Here is a 15,040-nt window from a genome sequence, read left to right as displayed (position 1 = left end):
TCTGAGGCTGTCCTGGGTTATTCCAGCCCCAATCTGTCCCTATTTGGAGCGCTCTTGGTAAAAACCAATTAAGCAGTTCACGTGCTATTACCTTGCATTTCCCTCTAGTATTTTTGTCCAATGAGTGAGTCTTAGATTCCTCATTGAGCTGCATACTTCCTTGAGGGTAAGGCCATGTCATTTTGTGAAGGCCGTCTCTTGCTTTCTGCTTAACTCTCCACTTCCCACTCCTCAAACCCAGCGCGGGTACCACACTGGGCACGTTTGTTAAAGCACGTCGGTGACTATTGTTCACTTGAACTAATGGTTCTTTCTAGCTATCTGGTGACTGAAGGCATTGGATTAAATACTGCAGAATTCTCAGGAGCTGGAGCTGTAGTAGGACGCTGGGATCTGAAGAGATGTTACCCAGACAGAAACTGCCCAGTGGCTGAGGCAGTTTCCAGAAGCCCTCCCCTTCCATCCCAACACAGAGGGCAGCACTCTAATGCTTGCCATGGAAACAGGTTGAGAACGATGACTGATCTGCTTGGATTTGAATCGGGTCTAGTTGCAGACCAAGACTTAGTCAGGGACTCACCTTCCAGAGAGCCTGAGAAGGAGCTAATGGTTCCTCATCTGCGACCAAAGGAGTTCTCATTTCTAAGGGCAGAAAAGAAATCTGCTTACTTATGAAAAGGACTCTGGGTCACTTTTGGATCCAAACCTAAGAAGGTTAGCTCCATATCACTGTAAAAAAAAAAAAAAAAAAGGCTGAAGAAAAAAACTGAAATAACAAAGCAATGGGAAGGTCTTGGCCATGTTGGCAAACTCACTATTGAGGCCGTGATGTAGAGCAGGGCACCGGATTGTAGCTTGGGGGTCCAGACCCAACAGGGTGGTATAATCAGACTTTTGGCCTTGAATGTGGCACTTGACCTCTCAACAGGGCTATCTCCCACATAGGGGTAACACTGTCAGGCACGCACTCTACGCACTCTACACACGTTACCATTTAAGCCAAGCAGGTTTGATCGTATCTCTCTGTCCTTGCAACTTGCCAAAGAGTCCAGAAGAGAGATGCAAAGATGAGTTAAACTTCTAAACGATTTCTTCAGAAAGGGTAAGGGATCTGAGGGATCAACCTGAAGAAGAGAGATTTAATAACTGTCTTCAAATCCATGGGGGGCTTTTACCCAGGAGCCGGTGAGAGTGTGGGGCCCACATGTTCTCAGTCTGCACTGAGCAGAGAGGGCACACCCAGGCTCCAACAAAGAGGGGTTTCTGGCATTCAGGGCCAGAGATACAAACAGGATAGAGAACATCCTTCTAGGAAATAGTTCACTGGGGGAAGGGTGGGGAAGAAAGAGAAAGACAGAAAATGGGGCCAAACTATGGCAAGGTCTGAGCTCTGCAGAAAGCAATCTCTTAGCCCCAGCCAGATATAGACACTACTCTATAAATTGCCTCTTTGTCACCTCTGTTCTTTTTGATATGCCCCAGAGTCAGAAACCTGCCTTCAAACTGCTTCCCTGAAGACCCTTCCTGCTGTTCCTTCACGGGTTTTGCCCACCTCCCTGCCCTCAGGTCTCCAGGGCCTTAGGACATTTCCTGAGCGTCACCTCTCTTCAAGGGCACTATTCCCATAGCAATCTGACCATAGTCCCTGCCACAGCTAGAATTACCCTCCTTCGCCAGTGAGGAATCTGAAGCTCCAAACTAGTAAGCACTAGAGCCAGAGTTTAAGGCCAGGACTGATGGACTCCTGGAAGTGTGCTCTTCCTACCCCGTCCGCTGGGGGTCCGGGGGGGGAGACTGAATGGTGTCCGCAGCATGCAGCTGCAGAAAGAAGGGGACGGCGTGGATCCTGCTCCCTGCTCTTCATCCCCTGCTTCCGCAACGTGCAATCACTCCGAACCCTGATTATACTGCATTGTGTTGTCTCTATTACAGAAAGCCTTCAAATTATTTTGTATCTTCTGCGTTTTATTCGAGAAACAGTTTGGCAATGCACACATATCAGTGAGACTCACTTCTAGTTCTTTCTGTTGTTGTGTAGACTCTGAAGGCCTCTCCTGGGTGCCCACTGTATCTGGACGGGAGGCAGGGAAAGAAGAACTTAGAAATCCCGAGTCAGACCCTGCCGGCCCCTCCTCTGGGGGTCTGCAAATAACGGTGCATTGTCATAGTATTATGAAGAATCGGAATAACGTACAAATTGCATCACAACAAAGGTAGAAAGGCTAACTAACGTGCACAGCAGGAGACAATACTTGGCACACTTGAGAATGACATTGCTATTTATGCATCTGTCACCTGGGCTAATTATGCTCTGATTTAAGTATTTAAGTATCTGTGAGCCTGTAGTGCCACGTTTACCAGAAAACCATGCGACTATTACTTATGATAAAAGCAAACACTGAGAGGCACCCAAGACTGGAGGATCACACATGAGTATTCTAGAAAGTTCGCTACTTGGGATAATGGAGGTAAAGTGCCTGGCGTGGTACCTGACCCAAAGAGCCTGTTTCTTTCAACCCTTCTACCTGCGAAAGATATTAGGCAGTCCTCAGCTTCCAGCTCTGATGGCTATTCAAATGAGACCCCAGAGCGAAACTGCATGACCGGAAATGGCCTTAACTGTCATCGCGTCTGACCCCTTACATCTGGGGTTAGGTTGCCTGGTTTAGCTAAAGCACACACCAGTCAAATCCCATTATGGTGAGCTGCACAGGACATGCAAGCAGTGGAATTTTATTAGACAGCTAGAAATCACATTAGCTCCAGCTGGAGCAGACACAAACGTCCAGGCGTTCTACAGTGTGTGAGCCAGAAAAAGCAACCTTTGGCACATCCTGGAATCTGAGCCGCAGCCACACAGCCTCAACCCAACCTTTCCCTGGGCTCTCTGCTGTTTGCCCATGTTGTAAAGTGTATGTGATCGCTTTTGAACACAGGTAGTTTCCTCCACGGATGGGACGGAAGCATCTGAGACAGGCGAGCGGAAGGGATGCCGGACGGCAGAATAATAGAGTGAACTTGTCACCCCTGCTTCATTCCACTCTCTGTGCACCCTTCTGCAGGCACACAGTGAGGTATTTTCACTAAAGAAAGGGATAAGATAAGATAAGATAAGAATCTACGGACGTCCGAGGTCTAGCTGGTAGCTGGGACAACCGTGTTTTGCACTGGACTCTACTCGTGCAGTCTAAGTAACACGTGTCATGGCTACCCATCCTCTGCTCCTCTCCTCGCCCTCCCACCCCCTCCCCAAACCGCTGGAGCAGCAGCCCTCAAAGTCTGAACAGAGAAAGAATCCCAAATCCAGTGAGAAAAGGGGGGAGGGGCAAAAAAAATTCCGCTTTTCTTCAGAGCAACACATGCTAACGCTTTACAGTCTGGCATGTGTCAGCATTTCTGAAGTAAACTCTATTTTCCTTAGATGAAAGAGATAAAAAAAAAAAAATACACTCAGAATTCAGCCCAGTGAAAATTGCTTCGGCCATTCACATGCAATAAGCCGTGGAAGCAAGGAGGAAAAAAAAAAATCAATTGCTTCTGATTGATTTATTCATTCAGTCGTCCCTGTCCTTTCTGTCTGACGTGAAAAAGGATGTCTTCCACAATTTCATGAGTTGTTCCTCTTTTCAAAGCAAAAAAACTAACCTAAGCCTCTTATTGGTTGCCCAGCATCTTGGCACAGGAAAGGCACGTTCAATTAATTTTCCTGTTACATATAGATTATGTAAAGGAAAGGGGGGCGTTGATTTTGCCCATCGGAGGTTTCACCAGTATCTACAATCAGGAGGCCACCGTAATACTTTCAAGCCTGCTGAATTTGGGATCACCCATTATGGTAAAAGCAGTGCAAGGTTCCACCTTAAATCATTGCTTTATTTCTTAATCTGGGTGGGGGCGTTCACTTGCTCATTGTATTATTCTTCAGGCCCTCTGGCACATCTTAAATATTTCACACTAAATATTGCTAAATCCCTGAATCTTCCACAGCAGATTCTATTCTGGGCTGCTCAGAGCCGAGGGTAGAGAAGGAAAGCGGAGACCACCAAAATATAATTGCAATAAAGAGAAGAAAATGTACGAGACCAATTTTGGAAGGATGTTTAAAGTTTTAAACCTGTGCCAAATAATTGAGATCTATTCAAAGAGGACTGAATTCTATTATAAGCCCCGTATACGCACAATTATTGAATTATTCCAAACACCTGGTAAAGCTGGGTGATCAATCAGCCAAATGACAATCAGCAGGCACAACTGTCAAGCACATCGTTCGCCCCACTCCTTGCAGTTGGTGGACATAATCGCTCCTCCCACTACTGAACTGTAAACCAGAGCTCATCCCTAAAGCAAGGAGACCATGTGGTGTTGTGACTCTGCACTTGTAATCTCCCGAGTTCTGAAGAGATGCTGTAAAAGACCCCGGTCTCCCAGCCAGATGTGAGGGAGCCGACTGTCTTTCTCTACAGACTGCCGCAGCCCGAGTTCCATTTTTTTTTCCTCATTGCCAGGAGGAACCAGCCCTGGCCTGCCCATCCATCTCTCTGCCATGACATTAAAGCCAACTGTTCTGTCCTCCTGTGCACAGAGAGAGGAGAAGAAAGATGGCCCTGCTAAATTTCAGCCCTCGTTCCCAGCATCCCTAGAGCCCACATCTGCCACCAGCTCCTGTTCTGTGTGGACACGGTTTTACTGTCCAGTCTTCCCTTCCCCTCTGACTGCCCAGTCCTCACCCCCTGGCAAGCCTTCAAAGGTAGTAAGTGGCCCACGAAAGGATGGAGAGAAGAGGGTGTAAGGAGAAGAGAGAAGGAAAATCCAACCAGCAGAGAACATCTACACCCTGTCTCATCAGCCAGTGGGGGAGCAGACATTCCCTTACCCCATTATTTCTCTCTGAAAGCAGGGCTTTTGCCTGCGTGGGGAACCGTAAAAAGAAGTAACGCTTCTATAAAAGCTCGAAAAAAAAAATAAGATTCTGAAATTTGACACCTTACTTGTTTCATTTCAGAATACCGTTAGACCAACTGGTTTTACTTCCTTCCCCCCACACTCACACACACCCCACGCGAGCCTCCGGGGAGAGGCTGCCGCTCCACTGATGGCTGCCTTGCGCACCGGCGTGCAGAAGCGCCTCACTTGGTAAGTCAAACATCTTCCCTCTGCTCCGCCAGAGCTCACAGATGGCTAGTCCCTTTTGGTACACAGGCGTAAGCATCTTCAAAATAACCTTTTCCTTTGAAGGGTGCCAATTAATTAAACGTCACCGTCATATGTCCCAGCCACGCAGGGAAGGGAGACACCGTTAGACAAAGGGCCAGTGGAAGAGAACAATGCGGAGAGGTCACATCCTCCTACCTTCACCCGACGACCCCGACAGATCAATGATCACATACACTCTTCCTTCTGGCTCCAGATCAATCTGCAATTAAGAAAATGATAGTGGCTCTGTTAGTGCATCGTGGAGGCAGCCGGAGAGTTCCATGACTTTTCCACCCCACCCTGCTAAAACCTAGGGTCACGGCTCCGCTCAGTCCATCAACCTGCCGTGTGCCAAGCGCGGGGTGAATCGGGAACGCTGGAGAATCGGCATTTGTGGAATGTGTACTATGTTCCGGATGCAGCACGAGGAGGTCCGATATAGACCCAGTGGGTGATGCCATCCCAGTAGTTCTCAACTGGAGGCCATCTTGCTGCACAGGGGACCCTTGGCACAGGGGACACTTGACACCGGGAACCTTTTGGGGACACAAACATTATCTGGAGACGTTCTTTGATGGTCGTGTCTGGAGAGGGAGGGCTGCCAGTGGCATCTAACGGGTGGCGGCGAGGGATCGCGCTAAGCACCCTACAGCAGACAGGATGGTCCCCACGACGAAGCATCATCCAACCCCAGATGCCAATAGTGTCCAAGTTGAGAAACCCTGGGTTACACCACTTTACAGATAAGGAAGCTGAGCTCGGCGTTTGAGTGCGAGTGGCGAGGCTGCGATTCAATGGCAAGACCGTCTAGAGAAACCCGTGTACTCTATACTACACAAATTGCTCACAGGGGAGGAAAGAAAAGCATAAGATGCCATTCACACTCTGAAGGTGTTTACAGTCTCATCGAGGCGTTAAAAAACGGAGAACAATGCTGAACCCAGCTTGGTGATGAGCCACAGAGGATAACCGATAAAGTATCTGGCGAGTTGGAAATCAGCGTCGGAGAGCAGTCCGGGAAGACCTCACAAAGACAAGAAAGGGGAGTCATTCAAGGTGGAAGGGACAGAGACAGCATAAGCAAAGGCTGGGAGTGCACGCGGTGCCCGTGCAACGCTGAAGGGCCCGTGTGCTCCAGCTGTGTGTTTTGCAAACCCCAGATTCTACCAGGGCTGTAAAGGGTGAGCCGATACCGCTACATTCTTACCATCAGCCTCACTTCCTCCCTGCCCCCTTCCCCCAAATCCAGCGAGCTGCTTCTATACAGGACTGGCCTGACGAGTCAAGTCTGAACGCCGGGCCTCTTCCGCTTGACATCTTTGCAAGGTCTGAACTCTCCCTACAGAAACTGTGTTCTCCACGAGGCAGAAGTAACTCTGGAAACCCTGGATCACCAAGTACCCCCGGTGGCCTGTCCTCGCCTCCGCAATTCCATCTGTCGGCGCAGAGCTTTAATTGGCTCGTACGTACGTGCCAGGCCCGTCTCCCCAGCAAGCTGTGACATTCCCGGGGGCAGGGGCCACTACCCCTCCTTTCCTGTTTCATTGCCTCCAGCCAAGAGCAGGCACACATTCATCAAGCACCACTCAGAAAGGGTCAGTCTGGTGAACACCTTCTCATTCAAGGCTGAGGTCAATTAGCCCCTCCTCTCTGAAGCCTTTCCAGATATTCCCAGTCAGAATTGATCACCCCTTTATTTGTGCCCCGACGGGACGCATGCACATCTGATCCACAGTTCTTGTAACACACTGTCCGTATGTCCATCTCCTCGGTGAGGCAGACTGTGAGAATTCTATGTATATACCTAGCGCTTACCTCACGGTCCATTGGTCAGCAGGCACCGAATAAAGCTTCGTGGAGGGGGAAAGACTTTATGTTCAGAACTCTGAGAGCTTGTTCTGGGATCATGTGCTGCTCCAAACTCCCCCCACCCCCCCAGGAAGGTAGAGAGACATGTGGTCTGTACAAACACGACATTCAAATCAGGTGGCAGGGAAAGAAAAGGTAGCTCTCCCACAATTGCCACATACTGTCTGTGAGGTTAAAAAAAAAAAAAAATTCACCTTGGACTGATATTCTCCAGGTCCCTCCCCTAGCACCTCACACCCCTCACAGTACAAGTTCCCTGAGACATCCGTGAGCCCCACTTTCTTTCCAGACTCAGCCTTTTCTTTCTAAATATTTTTCTTCATGTTTATTTTTGAGAGAGAGAGAGAGAGAGCGCGTACCAGCATGAGCGGGTGAGGGGCAGAGAGAGAGGGGGATAGAGGATCCAAAGCGGTTCTGTGCTGACAGCAGAGAGCTTGATACGGGGCTCAAACTCATGAATGGTGCAATCATGACCTGAGCCGAAGGTGGACACGACCAACTGGGCTGCTCAGGCGCCCCCCAGACTCAGTCTTTAATGGTTGAGTGTTCAAGGTTTCTCTCAAAATTTCAGTCCCACTGGGGCCCCTGGGCGGCTCAGTCAGTTAAGCATCCGACTCTTGATTTTCGCTCAGGTCATGATCACATGGTTTGTGGGTTCGAGACCCGCTTTGGGCTCTGCACTAACAGTATGGGGCCTGCTTAAGATTCACTCTCTCTCCCTCTCTCTCTGTTGCTCTCTCTGCCCCTCCCCCACTTGTTCTGGGTCTCTCCCCCTCAGAATAAATAAGTAAATATATTTTTTAAAAATTCAGATCCACCAAGAGAGGTCTCCAGTCTCTGTCAGGGCAGGGAGTGAAGGACTGAGGAGAGTTCTCACATTGTCCCACCGGGGCCATTCACCTGAGTTTGGGATCTGGAGCTTGGGATCCAGATGAAAACCCAGTTAACAGAGTGGTGATGCCAGGGAATGACTCTCCCCATTCTTTCTGGCCCAAGAATCTGTGATTTTAGGTTTCTGTCTAAAGAAAATGTTTTCCAGCACCCTCACCACGAGGAATCCCCACCCTGCACCCCTCCANGCCCCCAAAATAAATTACAAACAGGAAAACCACCAGTCAGCTCCACTGAACAGGGCCAAACCCAAATCCTGTCCCCGCCACAAATATCAGGGGTCCTCTTGTCCAAAAGCATGGAATTTAAATAATGTATGCCTTTCAGAGATTAGATCATCTCTATTAAACCCTGCCGGCTAAATGAAACAATTTCTCATATCCTCCAACTCAGAGGTTTCCCACGACTGCGGACCGCATTGGCAGAGTACAATGCTATCTGTGAAAAGCAGGGAGGGAGACGGCAGAGGACTGAGATGGGCTCACTTCGAATACGAAGGCGAGTGGCCTGCCTCTCTTTGCAGAGGGCAAGTGAGATCTTGTGGCAAGGGGTGGGGGTGGGGGGGACAGGTCATCGACGATAAAATGTATTAGGATATTAACATTCAAGATAGCAATCAGAAACCACTTTAGCACCCACTGCTGCCTCGATGCCGATGAACTGCACTTCCAAACAGAAAACTAGAAATTATGCTATTAGGCGTGCCAAAAGCAACAAAGAGCTTTGCAGCCTGGGCAGATGGCCACGGAGGGCTGGCTGGGCCCCAGCGGCCGAGCGAGGAGGCCCTGAGAATCCATGTAGGGAGGTAGGACTTCCATGCACATGACTGCGGGGTGATCAGGTACCTCACGTGATGGAGTGTGCAGCAACCGCATGGTCAACTTAATTGAACCACAAGCTGTGCTCACAATGACCAGGCCCGGAGAACGAAGCGACGTAGGTGCCCAGCCCTGCAAAACTCCAGCAAGCTGTCGACTGCCGTCACCACCAGGCAGCTGGCACTACATGAAAGGAGGCCTCTTCCCTCCTCCCAGCCGTTCCCAGGATTGGTTCTAAGCTCTTTCTCCTGTACGCGAGGTTCCCCCAAACGGTCCCAGATGCAACCCTATTTATCAAATCGCCCTGAAACTCCTACCTGCACTTCATGAGTCTTAGTATGTCCATGTCTGTTCTCTCTCGACCTCTGGTGCCTTTGGCTACCCCTCCAGCTGAGGCCAGGAGCAAGGCAGCACAACAGTGGGGAAGACAAACCCAGCCTTCGGGGTCAGACCAGGGCTGAATCCCAACTCAGGCGATTATGGGCCTTCCCTGAGCCGTGGCCTCAGTCTTATCATCTGTGAAATGGGTTGTTGTAAAAATGGCACAAAACACACACGCAAAGCCCTCGGCACTCAGGAGGCACTCGGTACATGGTGGTTAGGTGTGACCCTCCGGGCTCTCTGGCCTGAAGCAAGGGACTTCCTTCTCTGAGCCTCAGAACGCTTCTTTCTGAAATGGAGCTAACAACAGACCCTGTCACGTTTGTGAAACGAGATAGCCTACGTAACGCACTCAGCACGGGGCCTGGCACAAAACACTCAGTTACTGCCGGTGCCCTTGTTGTTTAAAAGCCAAGTCTTCAAGTGTGCTGCTTAGTCCAATATCCCTTCCACTCTGTCAAGCTCTGCTCCGACACAAAAGGCATTTTCTTGCCCAAAGCTGTTATCATTACATGTTATTCCAGGACATCTGACAGCTTTATGGAGTTGGGAATATTAAATAAAGCTTGTGGCCAGAGTTTCATGCCCAGCCCGTGGGGAACCGGGGGACAAAACACGCTATAGCCCTGGTCACCAGAGGGGTCACGGGGTGTTCATGGGAGAAGAAGGGGAGGGGGACCGTGGACCTTCTGAGCGCCCCCTATGCCTCCGACACTGTATGGGTGCTCTATCTGCATTAGCTCCTTTCTTTTTTATTTTATTTTATTTTTTTTTTAACACTTATTTATGTTTGAGTGACTGAGCAAGACAGAGCATGAATGGGGGAAGGGGCAGAGAGAGAGGAGGGACACAGAATCCAAAGCAGGCCCTAGGCTCTGAGCTGTCAGCACAGAGCCTGACGCAGGGCTCGGACTCACGGACTGCGAGATCATGACCTGAGCCAAAGTCAGACGCCCAACCAACTGAGCCGCCCAGGTGCCCCTGCATTAGCTCCTTTAACTGCCCGTGTGGCCAGCAGTACTCCTTACTCTTCAGATGGAAAAATTGGAGCTCAGAGAGCTTTAGGCAGGATTCCCACCCAGGGCTGCCTGGGGCACACAGGAGAGAAGACTCTGCCGGAGCCTCTGTCCCCAAACCCCGGCCAGCCTGGGAGCCTTCTATGACCACCTAGTGCCAGGCCTCTCTTCCCACAGGCCTCCGGCTCTCCCTCTAAACCTGCAACTGACTGGCTCCCCAGCCCTGATGGCTGGCGACAGAGCAACGCCTCCGGCACCCTTCCTGCCTCCCAGAGCCCTTGGGGAAAACCGACTCTGGGCATCAACAAGACCTCCCCTCTTGTGAATGAGGAGCAAGGCAACGGGGAAAGAGCCTGAACCACAGAAACCCACGGAAGGGCCGCCTCTGAAAAGCCCAAAACTATCACAGGCACTTCCTCGGGTGACGCCCGACTTCACAACCCTTCACACGCACTATTTCATTTATTCCTCACAATTAACCCGTAAGATAATAAGTTCTGTGAGCGCCACTAGATGTGTGAGAAAGCTGAGGTTAAGGAAGGCAAGTGGCCAGTACAGCACGGCCAGGGAGGGGGCCTCCGTGAAATGAGTGCCCCAGAGCTGGACAGCCTGGGCTCCAAGCTCGAACCCTCAACTCTGGCCTCACGGTCAGCAGGCCCCCACACCTCACCTGTCCGGCAAGAACTCCCACCGAGGCCGCGGCAGCGGGCGGCCTGCTTAGGGGGTAGTGCCGTGCATAGCTGTGACCCACAGGGGTCCCACTTCCCAAGTCCCACACACGACGTTTTGCTAACAGTCATACTCTAGTCTCTGGAGGCACCTGGCATGGGAGAGGCAGCCAGACAGAGCCGGAGACCTTCCCGCAGCAGACATCCTCCTCACCTCTGCTTTGGAAAACCCTGGAAGGTGAGCACGACACTGGGCAAGTCTTGAGCACCTGCTGGGCACTGATGTTGCTGATTAAAGACTCCATTTGGGGAGGAGGTTGCTACCAGGCCCTAACTGCGAGCGAGGTGCACCGTTTGAAAGCACAGAGCGCCCTTGTAATTAAATATTCTCAGGCTCCCAATAGCACTCACTTTCCTAAAATAAGGGGAGACGAGGGTCGCTTCTCTCTCAAACACTTTCCAGGCAGCGCAAAGATATTACGCGGGCTTCTGCATCTCTCCCTGCAGGGCAGAGTCCCGTCTGACCAGCACACGGGAGGGATTTAGTACATATCGTGCATGTTGGCTCAATGGATGACTGGCCTGACTTTAAAGTGAGTCTGCACAACTGAATTATGGAGATGAGTCACTTGGGAAGCCAGCAACCTATACATAAATGTTCCCGGCAGCTTCATTCATAACAGCTAAATGCTGGCAACCACCCAAATGACCGACAACAGGTAAAGGAAGATGCAAACCATGCTACAGGCATACGATGGAATTTCACTCGGCAACAAAGAATGAACTACGGATGCATGCAACAAAATGTGTTGCTGTGAGAAAGAGGCCAAACGTCAAGTGGGATTCCACTGATAGGATGTTCTAGAGCAGGCAAAACCAAACTACAGTGACAAAAACCATCCCGGTGATCTGGAGGCGAAGGGGCGTGAGAAGTGAGTGCAGAGGCACAGAGGAACTTTTGGGCATGGGGTTAAGTTTTCTGAATCTTTTTAAAACTTTTTTTACGTTTTTATACGTTTTGAGAGAGAGAGGGACAGACAGAGGGTGAGCAGGGGAGGAACAGAGAGAGAGGGAGACACAGAATCCAAAGCAGGTTCGAGGCTCTGTGCTGACAGCTCAGACAGCCGACGTGGGGCTCAAACTCAAGAACAGCAAGATCATGACCTGAGCCGAAGTCCAGACGCTCCACCGACTGAGCCCCCCAGGCGCCCCACGTTTTCTGTATCTGGACTGAGGCGGTGGTTACATGGATGTATACATTTGTCACACTCCATCAAGCCAAACACTTAAACTGAAGGCATTTTATTGTATATAAATTATACCTCAATGAAGTCGTTTTTTAAAAAGGGAAAAAGAGAAGCCATCATTTTGTTCTGACACAAGGATTCCTCTGCAAGTTTCCTCTAAATAACAAATCATCTTCCCACCCGCAGGGCATTTAAAATTTCATATTCCAGTTTTAAAAATAAAAGGGTTCATTCAGAGTTTCTCAAGAGTACATCTGTCACACAGCATAATGTACACCTACCTGTGTAGGCACACACATTCACACATCCACCCACATGTGCAAAACACACTCACAGGCACAGCCACCGTCTTCTGTCTTGTGTGATCAAAATACAATAATAGCAAGAAACACATCCAACATGTAGGTTTAAGAGCCTGCTGACTTCTTTAAATCTGTCTGTGTGTGACTATCTCTTAAGACAATAATACCAGATGCTTTACAAGAGTGTTGAATGACCCTAAGTCCCTAAATACCCACCAATAGGGAACTGCTTAAATAAAATGTGATACATCGCGTGGCAGATCGCTAGGCAAGCCCGAAGAAAAAGAATGAAAAGTTTCCAAATGTGCTGATCTCTGGGATATATTAAGTGGGAGGGGGAGGGGGGAAGCAAGGTGCGATGTGTTTCTTATGCTCTGCTCCCGTGTGAATAAAATGGGCGTGTATGTGGGTGTATGCCCCCACACGCTCTCTCACACACACACTCTCACGCCTGTTCCACATCAGTTATCTCTAGATCTCTTTATCAACAGGAAGCAGGGTTTGCCTCAAGAGATGGAAACTATAGGATTGGGGTCCAGAAATGAGGAAAAGGCTTATTCTTCACTTAAGCTCCCTTGAACCCTTTAATTTTTTTTAATCATGTCCTTGGGTTAACTTGTTGCAAAATTTAAGTCAATGCCTTTTGCATTATTATTTCTATTTCTAACCTCCAATCCCCCAGAGAGTGGTTTGCTTCAGTTACCAGATACATCGTAATATTTTTAAGGTTTCTTTTTAAGAGAGAGAGACAGAGGATGAGCAGGGGAGGGGCAGAGAGAGACAGGGAGACACAGAATCCGAAGCAGGTTCCAGGCTCCAAGCTGTCAGCACAGAGCCCAACGCGGGGCTTGAACCCACAGACTATGAGATCATGAGCTGAGCCAAAGTTAGGTGCCTAACGGACTGAGCCGCCCGGGTGCCCCACCAGATACATCTTAAATAACTGGCTAACAGACTGTTTTCCCATCCCCTGTAGCCAGGTCACGGTGACCAACCCAGCAGCCCTCACCTCCACGTGGAAGGCCTCCAGGTTGGACTGGAGGCCTGTGTTACACATCCTCGCTCTTCCAAGGCCACAGCTGGAGTAAACTCAAGTTAGCACCTGCTTCCTCTTTTCAACAGGCTCAGAAATAGACCCTGAGAGCTGGCCCCGTGTGATGGCAGAGGTGGCTAAAAACAAATAACTCTATGTGTACGCAACGCTTTGCTGCGCTGAGAAAACAGCCAAAGGTGCCAAGCCAGGATCAAGAGTGTGCAGTGGTTTACGCAGCATCAGGCAGGAACAGCAGAGATTTTCTATCCTTCTCCAGGGAAATGGCAGGCGTGGTTGTGCATCCCAAGGGGAGCTGGTGCACGCAAACAGCAGGAAATGGAGGCGCTCACCCCTGGTGTTCGGAGGTGAAAAATATCCCACTGCCAATCTGCCCTTTGCATTTTGCACTTTGCCTTGCAGCGGTCTCTCTCTTTGGGCACGTTTGTGTGTGTTTTATTCTGCATGTCCTGTTTGGTACAGAACGCCCATGCTCTGCAGTGTCGAAAGCTGGCCAACCTGGGTTCAAATCCTAGCTCTGCCTGTGATAAGCTGCGCAGCCCTTGTTTCAATGTCCTCATCTGTAAATGGAGGACACCAGTGGCATCCGCCTCATGGTGTTGGAAGGATCAAATGACATGGTGTTGCCCCTGGAGCTGTGCCTGGCACACAGCTCGAAGCCTATAAATGTAAGGTGTTGGGCCATTATGGTGACTTCCTGCCCANGGGGGGGGGGGGAGGGGGTCTGCACTCCTTGCTCCAGGGCTGGGCACAAGGCAGGCGAGCACTAAAGACTCCGGGTGAAACTGAACGGACCCTGTAGGACAGAGGCAGGCTGAGCTAGAGGAGCTCAGGACAGTGCAAGGAGAACAAGCACCTGCACAGCAGGAACATCTCTGTCCCTGTAGCAGGACAACCCCACGGGCCTGTCACCAATGGCCGCTCACGAAGACGTTCACTTCTTGACTCCCTTCAAATTCCAAGATATGTAAATTGTTTTCCATCGCTTTTGAGCCCCCTCCCCCCAGAGGCTGTTTTGTCCGTAATAATCATCACGACCCTAATAAACACCCTTTATTGAGCACTTTGCACATGTCATCTGTGCAAGGGAGGCGATATCCTTATACTGAACTGTGTCGGGGATGAGAGACTGAGGCTTAGAGATCTAAGTAACCTGCCCACATTCTCCCCGCCGGAAGATGAGAAGCCTGCATGAAAGCAGGGCACTCCAACTCCGGACCTGCTGCTTCTGTTGCATTTTATAAAATTCACCCAAGTATGAAATTTAAGAGTCATAAGCCACTTGCTTAAATAAGCAAATACAAATTAAAGGGTAAGATTTTGTTTAATGTTCTTTTCCCTATCGAACGAACCAAAGGCGCTTTAGCTTTATGTACTTTTGCGTTACTGGTTGATTAAACTATAAACAAAATTAAGTCTCATGATACGTTCAGCTTTTAAAAAAAAAAAAAAAAAACGACATGTGAATCTTATAATGAGAAGCCACAGTCCCTTGCCCCATCATTCCCCTGGGGGAGCCAATTTTAACAATTTCTATTTGGGTTTTGCTGGTGTCACTGCCACATCCCTAAATAAAATGCTGGTGCCTCAATTTCCTGAGTTTT

General features: G+C 49.7%; 1 protein-coding gene across 10 annotated transcripts in view; it reads right to left on the bottom strand.

Moving 5' to 3' along the window:
* The window catches only part of PRKCE (protein kinase C epsilon), a 490,916-nt gene that overhangs the window by 306,541 nt on the left and 169,335 nt on the right, over positions 1-15,040 (bottom strand). For 3 of the 10 annotated variants that reach the window (XM_077749323.1, XM_077749327.1, XM_077749329.1), the window contains one exon: positions 5,350-5,413. In XM_077749323.1, the coding sequence (XP_077605449.1) occupies positions 5,350-5,413 (64 nt within the window). The other 7 variants (XM_077749325.1, XM_077749324.1, XM_077749331.1 and 4 more) reach the window with 7 other exon arrangements.

The sequence above is a fragment of the Crocuta crocuta genome, unplaced genomic scaffold (genome assembly GCF_008692635.1).
Source record: "Crocuta crocuta isolate KB4526 unplaced genomic scaffold, BGI_CrCroc_1.0 scaffold118, whole genome shotgun sequence".
NCBI lineage: Eukaryota > Metazoa > Chordata > Mammalia > Carnivora > Hyaenidae > Crocuta > Crocuta crocuta.
The sequence above is the reverse complement of the archived record's forward strand: the minus strand, read 5'-3'. Positions and strand labels throughout refer to the sequence as shown.